Genomic DNA, 23,354 nt, shown 5'->3' with positions numbered 1-23,354 from the left:
GTGCGTCGCCAGTATTTGAAGTCTCTGACGGAATCGGTCTATTTTCACTGAATCAATATGTCGAAGCAATTAAAACTGAAAGAATTAAGGTTCACACACTATCCTATATAAGAGAGAGAAAGAGGATTCATCCTGAATTTGCCGCAAAAAATCGTGAAGACTTCTTTAATGTAGTGAAGATTGTCACAAAATAATTCATCCACGCTTAACTGGGTGAGCAAGTAATCAGGTATATATACCCTATTCTTGACATTCGGGATACAGCCCAATTTAAACTGAGTTAGCAGACAGTTATACAGTCGTATGTTCACGTTATGAAATGCGTTGTAAGTTGATGATAGTCTACAATAAGTAGTATTTAGATTTTATTTACCTCTGGTGGGGTAGTTATGGATGTTAGATCTTAATTGGTAAGTTTCTATATTGACTTTCACAATAATCAGATCCTTAAAAATGTATACTAACTGGAGCCTGGAGCGGAGCGCCCAGCACCGCTCTGACGGGCTGCGATTGGAGGGGGGTATGTTGGCAAGCGACGCTGAAAAATGCAGTCGGCTCTGAGCTGTGGTGTAGTGAGGAGCTCTGTTAACGCGAACCTCCACGCTCGACCCACGTCACGGAACGCGATGCCGAAGTTTTTGGAGCAGCGTTATTCCATCAAATTTGCGGTAAAGCTTGGGAAATCGTCTACCGAAACTGTCGGTATGATTAACCAGGCTTGCGAGAAGTCAGCCATGTCCAGAAACATGATCTTTCGGTGGCACAAGATGTTCGTGGAGGGCAGAGAAGAGGTCGACGACGAGTCTTCGAGAGGTTCCCGATGATGCCTTCGCGGGAGCGTTCCAGGAATGGGAACGCCGCTGGAACAAATGTATCGACTCACAAGGGTCCTATTTTGAGGAATATTAGCTTAAGATATGTAAAAGTGTAATAATTTTTTTTTCCTGAGCTCAGTACACTTATTTTCCGGACGAACCCTGTAGAGACACAAAGAAAGAACACTCACAATTTGTTATTTGACGTTTCGACAGCACGGCTGTCGTCTTCGGATTCTGTCAAATAACAAATTGTGAGTATCCTTTATTTGTGTCTCTATATTCTAAAAATCTACATCTGTGTTTTTATATATTTGTGCGTCGCCAGTATTTGAAGTCTCTGACGGAATCGGTCTATTTTCACTGAATCAATATGTCGAAGCAATTAAAACTGAAAGAATTAAGGTTCACACACTATCCTATATAAGAGAGAGAAAGAGGATTCATCCTGAATTTGCCGCAAAAAATCGTGAAGACTTCTTTAATGTAGTGAAGATTGTCACAAAATAATTCATCCACGCTTAACTGGGTGAGCAAGTAATCAGGTATATATACCCTATTCTTGACATTCGGGATACAGCCCAATTTAAACTGAGTTAGCAGACAGTTATACAGTCGTATGTTCACGTTATGAAATGCGTTGTAAGTTGATGATAGTCTACAATAAGTAGTATTTAGATTTTATTTACCTCTGGTGGGGTAGTTATGGATGTTAGATCTTAATTGGTAAGTTTCTATATTGACTTTCACAATAATCAGATCCTTAAAAATGTATACTAACTGGAGCCTGGAGCGGAGCGCCCAGCACCGCTCCAGCGCCTGGAGCGGTGCTGGGCGCGCCGCTCCAGGCGCGCCCAGCACCGCTCTGACGGGCTGCGATTGGAGGGGGGTATGTTGGCAAGCGACGCTGAAAAATGCAGTCGGCTCTGAGCTGTGGTGTAGTGAGGAGCTCTGTTAACGCGAACCTCCACGCTCGACCCACGTCACGGAACGCGATGCCGAAGTTTTTGGAGCAGCGTTATTCCATCAAATTTGCGGTAAAGCTTGGGAAATCGTCTACCGAAACTGTCGGTATGATTAACCAGGCTTGCGAGAAGTCAGCCATGTCCAGAAACATGATCTTTCGGTGGCACAAGATGTTCGTGGAGGGCAGAGAAGAGGTCGACGACGAGTCTTCGAGAGGTTCCCGATGATGCCTTCGCGGGAGCGTTCCAGGAATGGGAACGCCGCTGGAACAAATGTATCGACTCACAAGGGTCCTATTTTGAGGAATATTAGCTTAAGATATGTAAAAGTGTAATAATTTTTTTTCCTGAGCTCAGTACACTTATTTTCCGGACGAACCCTGTAGAGACACAAAGAAAGAACACTCACAATTTGTTATTTGACGTTTCGACAGCACGGCTGTCGTCTTCGGATTCTGTCAAATAACAAATTGTGAGTATCCTTTATTTGTGTCTCTATATTCTAAAAATCTACATCTGTGTTTTTATATATTTGTGCGTCGCCGAAGAGCGTTCCATTTCGAAGATATTATATATATATATATATGTGTATATATATATATATATATATATATATATATATATACATTACCAATATTACTATTGGTACTACATGTTTAAGGCTTTTAGATACATGTGCATAGCAGACGCTACACTTCATCCTTTAGTCTTAATTCTCTGAGAAGTCTGCAGCCATAAGGCCCTGAACAATTTTCAAATACTCTTTGGCATTCATCAGGTGTACAGATTGATTTTGATACGCATTGTAGTCATGATATTGAAGCTTTTGGGGATTTTAAATGTCTATGAAAATTATTATCAGGTAATCTATCGGTTAAGGTAGGTTTTGGATGGACACAGCTACCAAATTAATACATTGTTTCTCCAAACAAAAAACAACGCAACATCCTACCCTACCAGTGTCTTTTTATCTCTGTGTAATTCAAGAATAAACAAATTCATATGATTTCATTTTATTCTTTGAAAATAAAAAATTACATTGAATTTCAAATAGCCAAAATTTTAACAGAAAAAATTCTGAAAATTTTACCTTCCATCCTTCAGTCAAATAGTTTTGGTCAATTTTTCAGGAAACTGGAAAATGTTTTAAATTTCTCTCTCTGTGAAAAACATATTACCTTAAATTTTATTGGCCCATCTCACCTTGTAAAAATTTGTTCATTGAAAAATTGCAACGAATTTCACTTGAATAAACTATGAAATTTAACATTTGCTTATATTTATATTGTGGTTGTATAATAAATACAATACAGAGTTAACCTGTAAAACAACATGGTTTACAGGAGGAATAATTTCATTTTCACTTCAAACACTACCAAGTATAAATTAAATAAGAGTGAACACAACAAGTTTCATGAATAATTATTAACAGAAACGTATAGCATAGATAGATAATTTAAAATTGCAAGCAACAAGTTCATTCGCAAGGATATTCATAATACACTTGGTACATTTCAGTTATCAGAAATTATGTCCTTAAAAAACAATGCACAAATATCCAGTCCATATCTTAAACAACAAATACAATGGTTTTTTTACATATTTAGTTTATAAAACTGGAAATTGCCAGGTCCCTGTGGTAATTTATAAAAATGTTCTATAAGTGACTTGTTCTCATAGCCATAAACATTTCTAATACAACTCCTTAATTAAATAATTTGCACACAAGCAAAGATGTAGAAAAATATACCCTTAACTACCAAATTCTATCTAACATGCCCATATATTAATTGAGTAATGATTGGGAGATGTTGAGGAACTTATTGAGATTTCTGATAGACCTAACAATTGGGTTATTATTTTATACTTAAATAATCAGAGTAACTCGATTACAAGTCCGATTTCTTAGTCTGCGATTGTTGAAATTAAAGAATTGAAACATCTTAATATTCACTTATCAACATCAAGCTGAAGTACTCTGTCCTCCTGAAAAATTCAGCCAGCATGCCTCAACTCTAGCAATGACAGCTTTGAAAAATCCAACATTCTGCAGCCCAAATCAGTTCAATTTATTTAAATAATAAGCCATCATGAACTTCAGCAAAATTCAACTATGCTATTAATGAGATCTTTAAATTAAAGAAAAGAGACACTGAAAGAGTTCAATAGTAACAAGTACTCTTCTATTCTCTAGTCCCTTATCATTACTTTCAATGGATATTGAATAATACACTCGTTCACTCAATAACAATAAAAATTGCTTCAGTAAAATTGTGTCTAAGACTAACATCATTACTAAAAATAAGGGTTGCCGTCCTTCATTCCAAGGCATCATTACAGGAACATACATCAATAAAAGGTAATATGAGAATTAAAACATGACAAATAAAATAATTGCTTTAATTAATACTTGAAATCCTAATGAATCACATTTAATGTCAAATCTGTTAATGACTAAGTAGAAGAATGAAAGAAATATAAATTGTACTTGATGGTTATTACTTATACAACCCTATATGAGATCAAACATAATGTTTGTACTATGTAGGATCAAAAATTATGGGTATATTTGGTACCATGGCAGAATATATCAGTGCCTTTAAATTAAAATTCCATACTAGGACGCTGAATTTCTGTTAATTGCCCAAAAAATATTTACTGGTACGGCCCACATGCAAAACTTCACTCAGAGAGAGAGAGGAACCATGTTACTCATGGCAATCTGGCTGCCCGTTGCCATACAAGCAACCATTGGAGTATATTGTCTTTGAATTATACACACAAGGTCATCAAACCTCATGCAGATAAAACAGGGACAGTGAAATGTTGAATTCAGTTTTGCAACTATAACATTAATTCTAATAGCATTGAATTGCATCGGGGATGAAATGGAGAAGATTAATGGAAAGTAAAATTATCAAGGGTCGGGTACCCTATGACTCAACTTCACCCCAGAGCAAAACTAAAAAGTTCTCAAACACAATTTTCAATAACCCCCACACTAATTTCTCAACAGCATCTCACACTTTTTCAAACTTTTTGAACTGATCCACTGCTTTCCAACACACGTGTAAAACAGTGAAATCTCAGGTACCCCTTCTTCCACAAACAATCCAACAGCTAATAGCACTACATAGTGATCTAATAACTGCAAGAACACAATATCAAAGATTCAGCATAGCTAAGTTAATTTTCACACATATTATGATCCAAAACATTTTACAGAAAGCCTGGCCATTACTTTTTTGATATTATTATAAACCAATAAATTAACATCAGGGTTGGTGACAAAATTTTGTTACTTTACAAGAAAACAAAAAAAACTTAACAAGAATCAGTAATTTGCAAAACATATTACAGCATCTTGTATGCTGTATGCTTTTCTGCTCAGTTTGTTTGATTTGTGCAACAGGGAAACTTGATGATGTAGTAACATTGAAACCGGTCGCATTAAATTTTATTTTTGTGGAAAATTGCTAATTTTAATTAATTAATTAATAAGGGAAACTCAAGAAAAGGCTCACTCCCTTCCACTAAATTTTCCCTTTTCAATTTAAATATTTAATTCAATTAAAATGCCAAATATCAGATATATATATACATATTATATATTTATATATATATATATATATATATATATATATATATATATATATATATATATATATATATATATATATACACACATTTTTTTAAGGGTGTGTAACAAAACTCAGTTCAGAACACAAACCATACCTTCCAATTTTTTCAAGTACTGTTCACTGGTCGCTTAGGTCCTTGCCCATGACAAGGCATTCTAAGGCACTTATCAACTACATTTATCTACTATTCTAATTATTTGGGACTGCTTCCCCTTTCACTCTGTACTTAAATATAATTCAAAAGCACTTTTGTTCTTAAACACAGGGTTTATCAAAGCTCTGGATCTTAATTATTGGCATTGAAAGTATAGGACATTCAAGAACCAATTCATGCAAGTAAATGCAAATATATTCAAAGGTGAACACCTCTGACAGGATACATTTTCCGGCTCTCTTCAAAGGTAGGTCGATTCTCCTAAAAATAGTAGAGAATTGAAATGGAAAGAGCTTAATTATGCAGTTGACTGTAGGTGTACTAAGAATTATCTGTTACAATTACAAATATTGTGCATCTAAGGTTTAATAGGATAAAAATCAGAATAAAAGAATTAAAAAATTCAAAATAATAAGGCATAGATATTTGGTAACTTAATGACACAATATTTATCTCATTGAAATTATTAGCAGTTTGCAAGTAGTATGGATTAGCAAGCATGGAAATAATTTACCCAATTCAACCATTTGCAAAAAAATTAACTTTTCATAATAAAATGGGTTTAAAAATTACCTTTAAATTTCCTTGGTACAGATTAAAAAAATACTATTCAAATCAACAAATAAAAATGGCTCGTTGCTATAAATAAGGACTAATACATCTGTGAGAAAGGAAATTTCTAAATTACTTATCAAACGAACAATTTGGGGGTCGCAGTAGTCCAGAGGTAGAGCATCGGACCACTAGGGCCCGGGTTCGATTCCCGGGCAAGTCTCTATGGGCACCCTCAGCTCCACCCAAGCTATGCGATTTTTCAGGTACCAGATCTTCCTCGGAAACCATAACCGGCACAGGGAGAGGAACTGGCCCCCCTACCCTGATGTGTGAAATTCACACGCCGTCGGGCTGGGTGAGCTAACTCTACCATCACCTACCAAACTGACCTGGTTGATTACTGTGTTAATGGCTTTATGAACAATGTATAATTTATGTCTAAGCGGCTAATTGAAGAATATTTAATCACTTACCATTGAACATACTGTAAACACAGATGAGGAAAACCAAAACACAACTATTAAATCTTTTCATATTCTTTGAATGTCCATGATCTCAAGAGCCTTTCTTGCAATTAACTCTTATAATGCCAAGAGGAGAGGGGGGCAATTGCCAGCCCCTTGAATGTAAATAATTCTTCTATGTACACACATAAAAAATTGCTGATAGGTTATTTTTTTAAAGAGGCTGCACTTCAATGTTAATTCTCATGTTCAGTTAATATGAGAATTTTTAGTTTAGTCTAATTCTAATTTAATTAATTAACTTAAAGGCACAAATCACAAGTACAACACTAATCCTCCCAGTAGAATGTTTTATAAATATTTAGGAATTACACGTTACGGGTGAAAATATTTTCGGGAATCCAAAGAAAATAGAAAAAAAGTCTACAAAATGTGGTTTTCATGGGCGATGAATGTGCCATGGAAAGGGTAAACTTTCATCAACTAATAATTTGGTTTTAGCATGATACGACTGAATTGTTTACCAGAAATTTGAATAAGTTTTATAAATGAGGCATCAGGAAATTTAGCCCCACCTCTAGAGATCAGGGCTTGTCAACTCTTCCATGTGGAGTGATAATTCAAAGTTAAATAATTAAAAGTGGTTATCTTGACTATCATGTTACATTATGTGTGCAAGATACCTCGCCCAGATTTGTGTGATATTTACCCGTTTAACGAGCTTGAGTAAACTTTTGAAATTCCTGTTTACAAGCAACTCATTCCTTCAAACTCATTGAACTTTACATGACATGGGGATCCATGCCTTTTTGAATGCAAACAGGAAAGGGAAATATCTAATTGTCACATGCACAATGAAGACTTCATTGGCAGTTAGACTGGTCACAATACTGGAGAAACTTTGCTGCAAATGAAATTTTGTTTCGCCCATTTTAATTCGAATGATGTCAATTCTTCAATAATATCCTTTTTTTGTTTTTCTGAAACATTTTGAGAGATACCAACTTTTTCATTCTGGAATTACTTAAAATTTCCAATAAAACATCTACAGAGTAAGATGTAGCAAACATCTCACTCATAACTGAAAACTTGAGGGTAATTTTCAATAAGTTATTTGGAATGGATTCTAGGGTTCATGGTGATGCAAAAATGCCACATGAGGAAAAAGGAAGATGTTATTACCTAATGCCGGCTAATAGAAGTCAAATAACATTTTGATGTGATAATTATATTTTACATGGATGGTCCAGTCACCAGAGAACATCCAGCGAATCATAGAATTGCTTAATTAATATCCTAGATTAAAAATTATATAAAATAGACTAATCCTTTTGGAGTGATACTGGCAAGGCTATCCTATCCTATCTCCTGCTACAATAATTTATCACTTTGCGGTCAATTTTAAAGTAAAATTCATTTGCAAGCAACATTATTGACAATAATATTCTGGCCTTCTCGTTTAGATATGTCAATGCTACATGTGTGATAGGTTACCTGTACACATAAATGTTTCTCAGGTGTTTTCTTAATTGATAGTATGAAAGATTCTGAATTAATATCCTTCATTCATACCCTCATTACACTATTATTCTCAGTGATCTTTCCTGCAAAACAGCTTACATCAAACACATAGGTGCTTTCAGTTCAGAATTGAAACGAAAATATGAAGATTAGCAGTATTAAAGTATTGGCATCAACATTATGCAGTGGCCTCAATGGCCACATGCCAAGACTATGCTCCTTTATTGCTTGTATCTCACTTTCATCCCACTGAACTATCTCAGAAGCAAAAGATTCCTAGATTGTAAAACTTTCTTTGATAAAAGAGATATCGATCTGGCAAAATGCTGACAAAAATACTGATTTCACAGTTTTTTTATAACCAATTGAATTGAATTTGTACTCTCTTCACATCAACAGAACATTGCTTACACATATTTCATAATGAATTGTATTTGTACTCTGTTCACAACAATAGAACTTTGACCAGCATGCAAAGTTCACCATCATATAGTCACTAGCAATTCAAAGGAGATACAATAATTTACAACTGTTTGCACACAAAAATGTCTAGCACCGAGAGTATTCCTGTATAGGTATTTTTTCACCAATATATTCAGATAATACATGTGCTTTGGCCCACAAAGTCTTCCTCTGGAACACTAATGAAATATTTCTTCAAGGAAATACATGCTTAACTGACAATCACACAGCCCGACTCACACAAGGAGCACTTTCCAAAGGACTTATTAAGCTGGAGGACAGAGCTGTGCCGTCAATATTTCCCACACAATTGATACTTAAAGAAGAAAATTGTAATGCTATTCCCAGTATGTGCTCAAATAGTCAGGTATTTTTTTCATCATATAACTAATAGCTCTGATAATTTGTTCAAACAGGTTACATATACAAATAAAATATTATTTCATTTTGACAGAAAGAGCACTGCTTTTTAACAGCAATAATACACAGAGGTGACCCAACTGACATCAAATTAAACATATTGACATAAATACTATTTGTATGCTTTCAAATAACACAATCATAAATTCATAAAATGTACCAATGTCCAAGATATAACCAATACACAAGTACTCTTCAGGTTCAAATCCGTACTAATTTTTAAGAATTGACAAAATGTTATCCAACATGCAAATGTTCAGCCACTCATAGCCGCCAGCCGCAATCATATGCATGGAGTAAAATAATAATTTGAAATTTGACAAATTAGCTGTGTCTTCCATTGCATGGAGCCTTGGCACACTTGATTCAGGAACACGTTTAAAATTTTATGTTACAAAAGACTTTCAAAGTCTATTGGCGTCAAAATAGAGTTTTTCCACAATGCACTAAATGATTATTAAAAAAAACACTTTTAGACACTCACAGAGGTATCTAACGTCTAGTGGTGCTCCCTTTAATTTGCAACACCTACATAAAGCTTCTTCTTGCAATAGCTCAGTCTGAGACAAAGTTTTGTTCATAACTACAGTAATTGATTTCAAGAAAACAAGCAAGCACTGTTCAATAAGAAAATAATAATAATATCTCACCACAACAATCATTATATACTGCATTTGATTTAGTTTAGCTTGCAGTCACAACCAACACTAAAATTTCCCTATTTTAGGATAATATAGAAGGGGACTGATAAGGTGATGGAGGGAATTGTGTGTATATTTAAGATGCAGAACAATATTGTGGCATATTTAGTGATGCATTCAGCATACCACCACATTTCATATAACTCGCGCGAGAGAGACCATTCCACACGTTCCACTTTTCCTTGAAGTTAGCCAGGAATCCTCAAGTTCTTGTTTGCCATTTATCAAGAGAGAGTCAATATTTCACTTCAAAGGAGATTCAATAGACACTGCATTTTAATTTACCCATTTTAAGTGAAAAATAAATCCAGGGAAATGTATTGAACCATCCATAACAACTCAGAAATGAAAAATTTATTCGACACAATATTTGCAGATGTGATTGTGCCATGTACTTCAAAAAATAAAAGATGACAGCCACTGCTAACCTCAAACCTATGGCTGCCATAAATAATAGGTGACAGAGCAGGGATGATATAACATTTTTGGTGTACTCAAAACAGAAATCTATCGCTCTACATCAATTATCAGGGAGAATTAGCACGCACTTCATTCGCACATTTTCTTTACATATTTAAAAGCTATAGAAAATTGAAAAAGTTTCATATTGATGCACCAGAAGAGGCAGAATGTAATGATAAGACTCACAGAAAAAACATCAAAAACTTCTGATTTATCATTTGATTTAATTAACTAGTTAAACTAATTAACCAATTATCACATTAAAACTATCATTAATAATTTTTCTTGGATGCCATTCTTGCACTAAAACTGTTGGATGTTTTAATGCTGCTGCTGGGCCAGACCACTTCTCCGATAATAATAAAAAATTCAAACTCTGAACTATTAATATGATATGAAATTGCATCGGGCAAAGAAGCTTCCACAAGGAGGAAGGTATAACAGTTAGCTGAGTAAGGATGTTAGAAATGGCTCATCATTGTTCTGATATGGAGTGCGATTTTGTATGGCACAGAAATATGGTCATATGATAAAGCAAGATGACATTGTGGGATTTTGAAAGGTTGATGTGGAGAAGGTGAACAGGACAGAAAAGAAAACAAACAAGGAAGTTCTAGTGCGGAGGATAGACAGATAGACATATTTATTTTGGGATGAGATGTTGGGATGTTGAGACTATGGATGGTCTTCTATGACTTGACCCCTGAAGGTGAAAGGGAATTCCCCAAAAGGGAGGAGAGGGAGATTGCTCGGAGAAATCATATGGAGACATGAAAGATGAATGCTAAGTATATTGATCAGCAGTGGGATGTTGAAGACTATGATTGAGGGGAGAATGTTATACAAATGAGGACGGAATGAAGGAAGTGAATGGAATTGAAAAGGGGCTTGTTGTAAAGTAGGATGTTGGGTTGTTTTTTTGTTAGGAAAAGCAAGTAACTGTATTGCACAAGGCTGTACCTATCCAAAACCTAACTTAACCAGTAGCATAGCAATAAGCTTACTGTAGCCTGAAGCCACAAACACTAGCATACCGAGTAGCGCAGTAAACATTTGTACAGTACTAATTTCCAGTAATTGGTACAATAATGATTTCCAGGATTTTTCTGATACACCAAATAATAATGATATTAGTAGCAGTTTAAATCATTATATTAACTTTATTATTATGTTATGTTAGTAGCCTCTGGTAGAATGTTAAATTATTAATGTCAATTCCCACATTCAATATTTCCCACTTATTTTAAGTGCAGAATGGAATGCTGGATTTAGAATGCTGAAGTTAAGAGCAGGTTATCAGGAACATATCTATTGTTCAAGTTTAGGATACTCTTACAAAAAATTGGAAATTAATGAGTGATCAAAGCACACACTTGTAAAGATTTAGCATTTCAAAATTACCCAACCAACTTTAATATTGAGCATCCTTTTGAATAACTTGGAATATTGGTCGTTGAAGCAAGAGAATAAGCATAGATTTGGAGGCTTATGAGCTGTGGGTGTGGATATGAATGGAGGAAATAAAATGAATAGAAAGAAAAACAAAGATGGAGTTCTAGGCATGGAAGGGGAAAAGAAATATCTTTTGAGAGAACTTCAATGAAGACAGGACAAGTGGAAGCATGAAATACCGAGACGCAATGGGATACTGAAGCCTACAACATAGGAGAGAATGCTGGGAAATTGAGGCAGTGGGAGGAAAAGAATAAGTTATTGTAATATACATGATATGACCTAAGTATGGTTATTGTCATGTTAGCAAGGATGCACGCGTAGAGCAGTATGTCATACCTTTAAAACAGTCCATCAGAAACCTATTGTAACCTATTATACTACTGTTAATAGTAATAATCACCTAGCCACCTGTGGACTTTTTTATTCTCTGCCTACCACTCATTGGAATCAATCCTTTACACATCATAACTGTGGTGTTTAAAAAGCTTTTCCCCAGGGTTACCCGATACTTTCATCCCTTTTTTTCTTTATATTTACATGGTAAAATTACAAAATGTGGAGTGGGATTCCTTTGACTTTTTACACATAAAATGTTGGTAAAATGAACAAATAGGGGTTAAAACAAGGAGAACCATGTTCACAGAACGCTCAGTTGTTTTCCTCAGATCTCCAAGGCATTCATGTCTGTGCTAATATTGGACAAACAGCACCCTTATGCAAACGGTTAATAATAATTCAGAGGCAGAGAAATTTACCAGAAGATTCATCCAAAATCATCTATTTGGCATCGGTCCCGCTTGAATGTTTTGAACCTGACTCACTTAAAACAGGTACTTGGCGATAAGCAAACTGCAGCCTAATTGGCCTTCCGGTAAACATCTTAGAAATGAGCATTCAGTTGGCTCAAAACTACCTTAATGTTACCCTTGGATAAACTAACATCACAGAAAAGATAAAGAGGGAAGTACAAAAATGAATGCCAAAGACAATGTTCCTAATTCAGATAGGAGCCCATCAATATGTGCTGTTAAACCATCCCACTTATACACTGCTAATTCCTCTGTCAGCAACATCTCCAGGAATCTGAATTCTCATACTTTTGATGCTGAAAATGCATCATTTATATCACCAAATAAATTTTCTTTTGACAAATATTGTGCCCTAAGCCATAAGTATAATCTGCATACACCCTACATATGACCTACATGATCGTCCACTCACTACTCTTGCATACTTACTTTAAATGTGATGCCAATTTGCTAACTAAGTGAGCAGTGGAATTACACAAACTGCCACTCAGATGGGACATATTTCATGTTGCTTGTAATTTTTCTCTGCAATGTTGGGTGCTGCAGGAAGACAACTGCTTTATTACTGCATTGAAATTATTAAAGGCAGTAGTAATGTACTGGAGGAGCTTTTCAATAAGTCAGGAAACCTCTTCAGGATTGCACTAGTTGCAGGATGGCAGTTTGTTTGTTCATGCATTAGGGTGTCATTCAAAGTCAGTTTGCACAATAACAAATAATTCTATTTGTTCAGCTTTAGGCTGAGCTGGCCTTAGAAGAGCTTAAAATATTAAATTCATTCCTTAAGTTTAAAATATGATGCCATTATATTTTCTGCAAAATGCTTAAGAATGATTTGGGCCACTTTGGACTTTGGGTCTATTAAATAAATGCGCAAACTGGTGCAATCTGGCGGCCATAACGCAGACTACAGCCCCTGGTTCACTGGCGGCGCTAGTTGCCCAAGACCCAATGAGCCGTCTTGTGCTTGGCTGATCGTCGAGCCGTGCGCATGTCATGTTTCTGTTGCCCTTATTTCTACTGTTTGTCGAAAATAGAAGTTGACGAAAACACAAAGGAACGAATCAACATCAAGTTTTTTCGTGAAGTGCATTAAAAGTTATCAAGAAATTACTGAAACGTTGACAGCTGTGTACGTTGATAATGCTCTGAAGAAAACATCCATTTTTAAGTGAATTAAATCAAACCAAAAAATCAAGAAAGAGCCGATCGAAAATCAAAATCGAGAGCTCCTGGTTTTCTTTGATGTCAAAGGTGTTGTTCGTCATGAATTTCTTCCTGAAGGACAAACAGTAAATGCCGAGTTCTACCTTACAGTTCTCTCAAGTGTTTGAGAGATTGCGTGCGTCGTGTGAAACCAAATTTGACTGAAGGCGATGGATGGCATGACAATGGACCTGCACATTCAGCATTTACTGTTCGCCAGTTTCTGAGAAAAAATTCAATCACCATCCTTGAACATCCTCATTATTCGACAGATCTCACCCCCGACATATTTTTCCTATCCCCAAAATGCAAAAATATGATGAGGGTACATCACAACGACGAGAAAACTAAAAAGCCTAACTGCTATGAGGACTTCCAAGGGTGCTTCAAACAGCAGAAAAGAAGATGGATGGAATAAGTGCATAGAAACGAATTGAGAATACTTTGAAGGGGACATGATCGATGTAGACTAAATTTTGCAAAATACAGTTTTTATGGCCACAGTTAGCAAATTTATTGGACAGACCTCGTACCTTTATCTACGAAACACACTCTTTACATATATTTTTTTTTTAATTTCAGGCCAAGTAGTTAAAAGATGTGCCAAAATGATTGAATCACGATAACAAAAGCAGTCGACCCACTATCAACAGGAGATTTTAGTTAAGGTGAAAGGTACTAATAATTAAGAAAGATATGAAACAGCAGATGAAAATCAAGCAAAACACAGTTCAGTTCGATAGGAAAACTCCATCTGGGTGTGAGACATGCAGACAAATTTAACATCAATGAAAGTTTAACAAAATAGATGCATGCCGTTCATCAGTAAAGAAGAATATATGACAAAGGCTTGATATTAATAAAAAAACATTTAAAATATCTGTAACTGAACTTCTGTTTGAACATTTTAATGAGCTTTCTGCAATGTGTTTTCACAAAATCCGCTCTAATCCACTGAAATACTTTCAATTACTCATATCATAAAAACACAAACAACCAGACAGAGATTTAAAGTATTGATTTTATAGTCATTACAGATTATAATATTTTAAAAATTCATTGAATTAAAGGAACATAATATTTTAGGTCCAATTCAGGCAACATTTATACTTAAACCATCAATTTTAATGAGATAAAAATAATATGCTCATACATTAACTTCATGAATTCACACATTTCAATAACTAAATGCAGAGTGAACAAGCCATATGGTTTTCTAATTATTGCTACTTCCACCAGAACAACTTGATAAATCATAGTTTTTTTATCACAGGTACATTCTCAACGAGAAGTCATCATCACTACAGCATTCTCTCCTCTAGAACATATCATCACCACCATCAATTAACCCTTTTATTCACCAAGATAATGCCATGTAAGGACTTCATATCGTTGATGATAATTACATATTTTATGATAAAAATAATGTAGGGTCATTTCAGTATAAAATGTAAATCCATCCCACTAAGCTAACTCTTGATAGCAATATTATTTATGTCATTGACATATTGCAGAAAGTGACTCAGGGGGTCCTCGTTTGAAAAATTGCATAAAAAATATGAGTTTGTGAAACTTGTGTGTTTTGTACTTGAATTGTGGAACATTTTCTAAATGAATTTTTGTACAAGTAGGACACTATGGACTGGAATTTATTCTATGCCAATTATTCTCAAATAACATCAAACGGGAATTCACAACGACAAAAAATAATACAACCAACTTATGCTAATAAATGACATATAATAAATATTAAGCTCATGTGCACGAGAAATTCCGCACCTAATTACAGTAAAAACTTTGATTTTCTATATTTGAAATGCCTTCTCTATGCTATTACCTTCGCAGCACCTCTTTGAATTTTAATGAAATTTCAGTCATTGATTTAATGAAATGCTGGAAACTTTGACACACACCTTTTTCAAAACACAAGTTCGAAACACCTTGCGTTACTTTAAAGTTTTTAATTTCACAAAATCAAATGGTATCAATAGTATTTAATGTTTAAATGTGCACATTTTGTACCATCCCATTATCACTTCCCTCGCATTCATAGACTTGAGAATTCCATATTCTCCTTTGAGGCAAGTAGTAAATACATAATTTTACTATGTAACAAATAAGTCATGTACTACCTACAATGCATTACTTTAATCAGTACATCATATGATGAATATGAATGTTTCAGCAATCTCTTGCCAATATTTGACCAATGCCAGTCGTTTTTTCCTTGGTATGTGATTGATTTAGCTTTGTGCTGAACATGCATTTGCCATTCACCTGATCATTATTCAGTGTAAATGTAAAACCATAATTCCACCATCATAAAACTTGCCTAACAAATGGAAAAAATTGTACGCACTTTCCATAGCTATACAATGCAAATTAATCACAAGGAATGAAAATGGCAAGCCTCCGTGTGTTTATATATCCACTTATACCACGGCCATATTTTCTGTGTGTTTCAATTATCTTGCTTCATCATGCAACCATAAGCTCGGATAATCGAGAGTTTACTGCATGTATGCTGATTAATAAGTTCAGTTTCACTGAGACCTATCCTCTTAGTTATGCCTTCTCACTCTTCAGCTAGGCTTAAACTAATGATAACTTCAACAATAACACACATTGCTTTTTATGCTAGTAAAAACAACACAACTGGTTGCTAGGTTTTTACATAAAGACATTCTTTATGATAACAACGGGTGGTTTGTAAAACATGCTTATAAGTTTCACTGAAACATTTTGTGCAGCAGCTTTATATGATATAAAAATATGACAATGAAATGCACCTTCTCTATACTCCGCTTAATAATGGGACCTTGGAATAAGCACATACCCTCCAGGCAAAAAATCACTATGAATTTGGGCTACAATCCAATCGATTATTCAAGACATTGTACTAATGATTTTTCAAATTCCAATAAAAGAATTATAACTCTGGAGGAAATAGGCTCTCTTGTCTTAGATATACTTGACCAATTAATCATCATAAACAGTATTATTACATATTTTCTGGGCAGAGGTTTTATTGAAACCATAACCTTGGGTTGTATTGACTGATGAGTATAGTATATTTCTGAGTTCTCAGAATTGCTGAATGAAGTCATCCATTTCATTCGTGAATGGAGAAACATATAAAACTTTTCAGGTATATGTTAGACAATACTACAAACACAATTATAATGATTTTCAATAGATTCTGAATAGAAGGTAAAGCTTACACCATACTCCCATTAAACTAAGCATAAAATCTATTTAATTACTTAAGAAAACATTGGAACAAAATACTTCTCTTTTAGCGACGACAAAAATTTATAACCTAGTAATATAATTCTTAACTACCTGACATAATATCAAAACTAAAAATAAGTTACAGATACAATTTATTGAAATGGTCTCGTCTTAACACCTCTATTAAAACCTGATGAATAATAAAGAACAAGGCAGGCTAATGTAGTTTCATATGTTGCTTAGGCAATTCTGGAAATATTGGAAAAAAATTTCATCCAAGAATAAGAAATAAATTTGCCACCCTCAAAATATTTACCGTTTAATGGCAAAAGAAAAGTGGCTTGGTGAAGATCATAATTTAAATAATGATTGCAAATACATGGCACTGCAAAAATAATGGGTTTTGAATCAGGAAAGAGTAAGTAAGAGTAAGATAAGCTTACCACTTGATATAGACCACTTGATACCAATAATATCATGTTGAAGAAATTTATCATTTTACTGAGTCAATGGAAGACATAAAAGGCCATAGTCGACTCTTTTAATAGAACTTAAATTCAATACCACCATCAAAATACCATAAAAGTGACATTACTTCTATAAACTCAACTGAACATATCATGGCAATATGCAATCACACTTGCACTCACAGTAAAATCGACCCAGGAATAAAGATTTACATGAATATCTTGATTGAAAAATAATGGCATTGTCAAAATCAAAAAAAAAATTCAATTGGAACTAGAAAAGAGGTGTACTCCAAGAGAAGCACTGTTCAAATAGTGCGCTGCAAGGGCATTTCACAATGCCCAAAACAAGTGACTACGTGAAAACAAATGAAATAAACTCAGTCTTAGGTTTGACGAGCACTAAATGTATGTACAGAGGCACAAGTTGCCAGTGGTGGGAGTGGTTGTGGTGGAAGGCAAAAATCTACGAGATCTATGACACAAGTAAGTAAGCCTCACGCCTACAACATGTTTCCATGAATGCCACCCATATTCCCACACCCATCTAACCCCCTCTTCCCAGACCACACACGCTGACTCCAAACGGAGGGGGCCAACGTGCACACACACAACCCTCTTAATACCCTCCCTCCGCTGCCACCATCATCATGACTGAGACATTCGACCCGACTGCCTGAAATCGGGGTCAGACAGGAGTCGGTACATACCGACCCTTTGCTCTGCTGAGTCCACTGTGCATGAAGTGTCTAATGTGGAGAAAAGAGAATAATGACTCGGTGAGAAAGGACTCTTCTTTAAATCAACACCATTATGCAGGTTCAGTGCATCATCCAAAAGTCAAGATATCCAACTACCAACAAAGTCAAGAAGACTACCAACACACAAATAAAGAGTAGAGGAAGTGATTTCAATGGCAAACAATTCAAAGGGATAATAATTAACAGTACATGAATTCGTCATTAATGAAGGTTTAAACGTTTCAAAAACCTGTGAGAATTTAAATAATGTCCCGTGACTTTGAAAGCACTCAATACAAAGAGGCAACGTGAAATGAATTTTAAAGCCTTCTTAGTTTTTTAGATCTTGCTTTACTTCTTAGGTGAGGTTTTTACATATTAAATATAAATGGCATCTGATCACATGAAACCCAAAACCCCAAAAAATGATGATTGAAATTTTTCTAATTTCTAAAAATATGAAAAGAGCATTCACAGAAAGAATATTTTCATGCATCCTTCAATGAGTAATTACAGGCAGAAATGATGCAAGGTACTCCAAAGTTACAGACAGGAAAAAAAGAATTGGGCATGTAACAACAAATAAAAAAAATGTCAATGAATCGTGTTAATTACTTTAAAGTTTGTTTCAGTGGAAAAGCTAGGGAAGAGTTACACTGTGACCAAGAAATTCAACAGCAACGTGAAGGTATATTAATATTAATTATTGAAGTCCGCGGAAATTATTATAGGATTAAAAAGAAAGGATGAACTGGTAAAATGAGAAAAGTAATTAGTACCAAGAGTAAAAAACAAATTGGTGAAGCAATCCACAGAAACATCACTCATACAATTTTGCATGCAGCCCCATAAGCTTAACTCTAGAAGCACTCCAGGAAAAGAGATGCAATACAACAGAGTGAATATCAAATATAGTTCCATTCAAAATTAAATTATCTACTGCAATGGTAACCACCGACTTCAGCCCTCACAAATCACCCAACAAAGGCATCCACCAAAATGTTATCCTCAAAACTGAAACTTGCTGCATACGACTTTCTCAAATTTTCTGTATTTGAACATAAGGCTCTATGAAATGTTATCTACCATTTAAATTACTGGTTGATTGGTTCTTCACTATCTATTAGACCATCAAATAGCATGTCCATGAGAATGTAGAACAAAAATCAAGCCCCATTCATACAAGTTTATGATGTCATAACACAGTGAATTTTTTACAATCTCGGAGACTTATCCATTGAATTTTGAGCCAGATGAGGATTGGTTCCTTATCTAAAACTCTGAGTGGGATACATAACCCGTGGTATGAATTAGGGACCTGACAATCACAAATTCACCTTTGAATCCAATCTCAAATTGAATTAGGAGTCCTGATTTAAATTCATATTGAAGTCACATACTTTTGGCCTATTGATTGATTATGGCTTGAGTGAATTATCAGAAATTAGATGAAGTCTAATTTTTAATTTTTTTAAGGGCTGACTTTATGACTCTCTGTCAGCTTTAGCCTCAGTCTGCCTTAGATTATACAGGGTGGCACCCAAAAGTGGTAGGACTGATTTTCTCTGGCGCGAACGGAGCGGTGGAGGGGGGTCTGCCTGGCAGGGTAAGGTGGAGGGAGCTCTTAGCAACAGACCGACACCAACCTCAGTCGCCTGCCGGCTGTCGTTGAGTGAGGTCACCGTTTTTAGTGAAGCAAGTTTTTTGTCCGCGTCGAAAAACAAAATGAATCTGAATTTAGAGTAACGTTATTCCGTGAAGTTTTGTGCGAAACTCGGGAAGACGGCAACTGAGACCCTCGATATGATCAAGCAGGCTTAAGGGGACACTGCCTTAAGCTGTTCCACAGTATTTGAGTGGCACAAGTTGTTTAAAGAGGGTAGGGAGCTCGTTGAAGACGACCATCGCTCTGGACGGCCGTCGACGGCAAGAACCGACACGAATGTGGACAGAGTGACGACACTGCTGAACACAGACCGACGCTTAACCAGCGAAGAAATTGCAGACCATTTGGGTCTGTCTGCATCCAACATCCAACGCATTATTTCACAGGATTTGGCCATGCGCAAGGTGTGCGCCAAGATGGTGCTGAAAATTCTGAGTGTCGACCAACAGGCAAACTCGTCGTCAGACAGCTCCTGGCCAAATACGGCATTGCCACGTTGCCGCACCCGCCCTATTCTCCCGATCTGGCACCACTGGACTTCATTCCCCTGATGAAAAAACAGCTCAAGGGACGACGTTTTGACTTGATAAAGGCAGTTCAAGAGGCTTCGACGAAGGTCATCAACGGCATCCCAAGAAAAGAAGCATCCAAAGCAAAGAAAATTTCCAGCGGGCGTACGGGGAATAGGAGCAATGTTATACTCAGTGTGTAGCAGCTCAAGGAGCATACTTTGAAGATTATTAAGTCCATGTAAGTATATCGTCAATAAAATTCTTGTAAAAAAATCAGTCCCACCACTTGTATTCCAGCTTATTTTCAGGATAAAGCTTCCAATAATGAATTAACTGAGTCCGTCGAAAAAAATGGCTGTTTAACTCACTGCTGTTAGATTACTTTGGATTGCATACTTGAAAGATTAAAACATGCGAGAATCTTTTCATGATTTGCCAATTTTCTTCGTTGGCATCTGGGTGAGTTCCATCTTCAGCCTACAAATGTTTGCTCATTTGTACAGTACTGTCATGATTTCTTGAATATCAAGGCAGTCTTTCTTTACGAAATAATAATTTCAGTATTTTTCTACATTCTGTAAATATTATCGCAATTCAATTTCGTAATTGCATATTTATTGGAGAATATTATTGAATGTTTAAAGTTTACATGTGTCATGATCAGTGTAGTAAATCCTCATTAATCCAGAATCCCATTTAATACAAACTAAGTCCACACACATAAGGAGGGTGGCTTATCAATGAGTTATGAGAAACAGCATGGCTATAATTTGCCGAAATATAAATTTAGCTAGCAAGTTTCAACAAAAATGGTCAAAAATAATTACATTTCTATCAATATTCCAGCTGCGTATTTGAAATTATGAATAACTATTGCCGCATGAAATATAATTCAAATGTTCATCTGAACACCAGATGATTTGCTGATGCCACACGTTTGAAATAGGCCTAAATCCTTTCCATGCAATTTTGCGAATCTCCATATGCCTAGATGTTAAAAGATCATGATCCTTGAGACAGCAGATATTTCCCATTCGTATCCCAATCCCTACCTGAAGAGCTTTGTGGAGAGAACTTTGAATGAGTATGCTATTCATCGGAAGGGACGTTAAGCTGCGGACCCCTTTGTGTCTTTTGTTAGGCTAATGCCGACGACGGGTTCCTCTCCACCCTTCCTCCTTTCCCATCCATCCCAAATGGCCTCAGTTGGAGGTCACCTCCCTTAAAACTACTAATACTAATAGATTATAGGATCTTGTGGCATAAAACCTAAGTAACTTCAGACAAGAGCATCAAAGAAGAGTGGCGAAGACAGAAAGTGCAACTTTGAGTCTAAAACAAAGTGAAGTTTTGGAGAAATTGGATGTGGAGGTTTATTTAAGGAGTTTGGTTCCAATTTACACACAATCTAAAAAAGAAGAAGATTAAGGCACATCTATCTGCTCTTAGATCTGAATTAAATTTCCACAAAATGGGAAGGCAGGTTGAAAATATTATGTCACCGGAAGTTAAAAGATAGCAAGAGGCAAAACACAGGTGGCACGTGCAGAAATAATCAAGTGAAGTAGAAATACATGGCACTGCCATGTAGGACACAGATTCAGGGAAAAACTTTCCAAATACTTTCATGTGGACATCTTTTATGCAAGCAGTGGGAATAGTGGTTTAGGAGGCATACTATTTACAAAAGGTGCCGATAGAGATGCTGTTAACCCATTGACCATTAAAATTAAGGCCATGGGATCTTCAATCATGAATCACTCTTTCCCAGAGTGTGAAGGAATATAACAAACTTTCAACGCATTATGTTATTAAATGCTTTATTTTCAATAATTCAATGGAAGTGTGCAATTTATACTAAGTAACACCACATTTTACTAAGAAACGCCACTATGCATGAAATTATAGAATAAAAATGCCATAGAATTCATTAAAGATACATCAACTGAGATGTCAATCATTTTCAAAGAATCATACCCGTTCATTATTAAAATAAGTTTTGGGCAGTAATTTTTTGAATTTATGAATTAAATGCTTTTCTTTGCAACAAAATTAAGTCTTGATAACCATTACTCTTTAGAAGAACACCGACGACCAAGATTGCAGCATCACCTTGAAAGTTCAAGCAGGCTTTACTGTTACGTACTTTTTCCAAAAAAGCACTTAAAAAATTCAAATGAAGAGCAAACTGTTCTATCTGATACATTTGTAATATTTTGAAGAGGGAAGCCATTCCATGAAAGAACTGTGAAAAACTAATTTTCGAATGGAGTTGCCTATTACGAAAAAAAGAATCACAATTCCACTTGATCGATTTAACTGACTGTCTTCTGAACCCCCTAATATCCCATTTAATTTAATTGAAGCTTTGGAATTTTTATGCAAAATCACAAAAGAAACAAATGGTATAAAGATCAATGGAAGAAAGGCACACTACATTGGGTATGCAAGATGATATTGCCACCCAGGCAGAATCAGCCAAAGATATGGATAGAATGCTTAAAACTCTGTCCACAGCTTTGAAAAAATGGAAACTGAAAATAACCTCTCGTCAATTTAATGCTAGGGGAATCAATGATGAACCAAGCAGAAGAGTTCTACTACCTTGGGATTGTAATTACAAGAGACAACGGATGCACCTTTGCAGTGACAATGAGAATACCCTCGGCGAAGAAGGCATACGACGATAAAAAGAATCTTTTAGGAAACAAACATATGAATTTGGAAATCCGAAAAGCCTTTGCAGAATTGTTAATTTGAAGTACATAATTATATGGATGCGCAACTTGGACATTGGGAAAGAGGGAAAAGACTCCGTTGGAAGCAATCGGAATGTGCATTTGGAGAAGAATAACAAGAACAAGATGAAGAGACAAGAAAAGCAACACAGAAATATAGAGAGAAATTGAAGAGGAAAGGAATTAAAGAAAGAGAAATGGAGAAAAGGAGAAGCAAATTTGTTGGACATGTTCGCAGACATAACAAGTTCCTGGAAAATGTAATGGAGGGGAGAGAAATAGGAAAAAAAGGAAGACCAAGAAATAAATTGAAAGATGATATAAAAAGAACCATGAGAGTACCAACGCACAATGCACTGAAAAGAACAGT

General features: G+C 35.5%; 1 protein-coding gene across 3 annotated transcripts in view; it reads right to left on the bottom strand.

The window, feature by feature from the left end:
* Window positions 1–5,473: 5,473 nt before the first annotated feature.
* LOC139687509 (phosphatidylinositol 3,4,5-trisphosphate 3-phosphatase and dual-specificity protein phosphatase PTEN-like) overlaps window positions 5,474–23,354 on the bottom strand; it is a 37,928-nt gene continuing 20,047 nt past the window's right edge. The window contains exons 10-11 of one of the 3 annotated variants that reach the window (XM_071584700.1): window positions 18,039–18,077; window positions 5,474–5,836 (exon numbers count right to left, since the gene is read on the bottom strand). In XM_071584700.1, coding sequence (XP_071440801.1) covers window positions 5,817–5,836; window positions 18,039–18,077 — 59 coding nt within the window. In that variant the 3' untranslated portion in view covers window positions 5,474–5,816. Of the gene's footprint in view, window positions 5,837–17,349; window positions 18,078–23,354 lie in introns of those variants that run through there. The other 2 variants (XM_071584701.1, XM_071584699.1) reach the window with 2 other exon arrangements.

Source organism: Hetaerina americana, unplaced genomic scaffold, assembly GCF_022747635.1.
Source record: "Hetaerina americana unplaced genomic scaffold, ioHetAmer1.1.p SCAF_2, whole genome shotgun sequence".
Classification (NCBI taxonomy): domain Eukaryota; kingdom Metazoa; phylum Arthropoda; class Insecta; order Odonata; family Calopterygidae; genus Hetaerina; species Hetaerina americana.
This window is presented reverse-complemented; position numbering and strand designations above follow the sequence as displayed.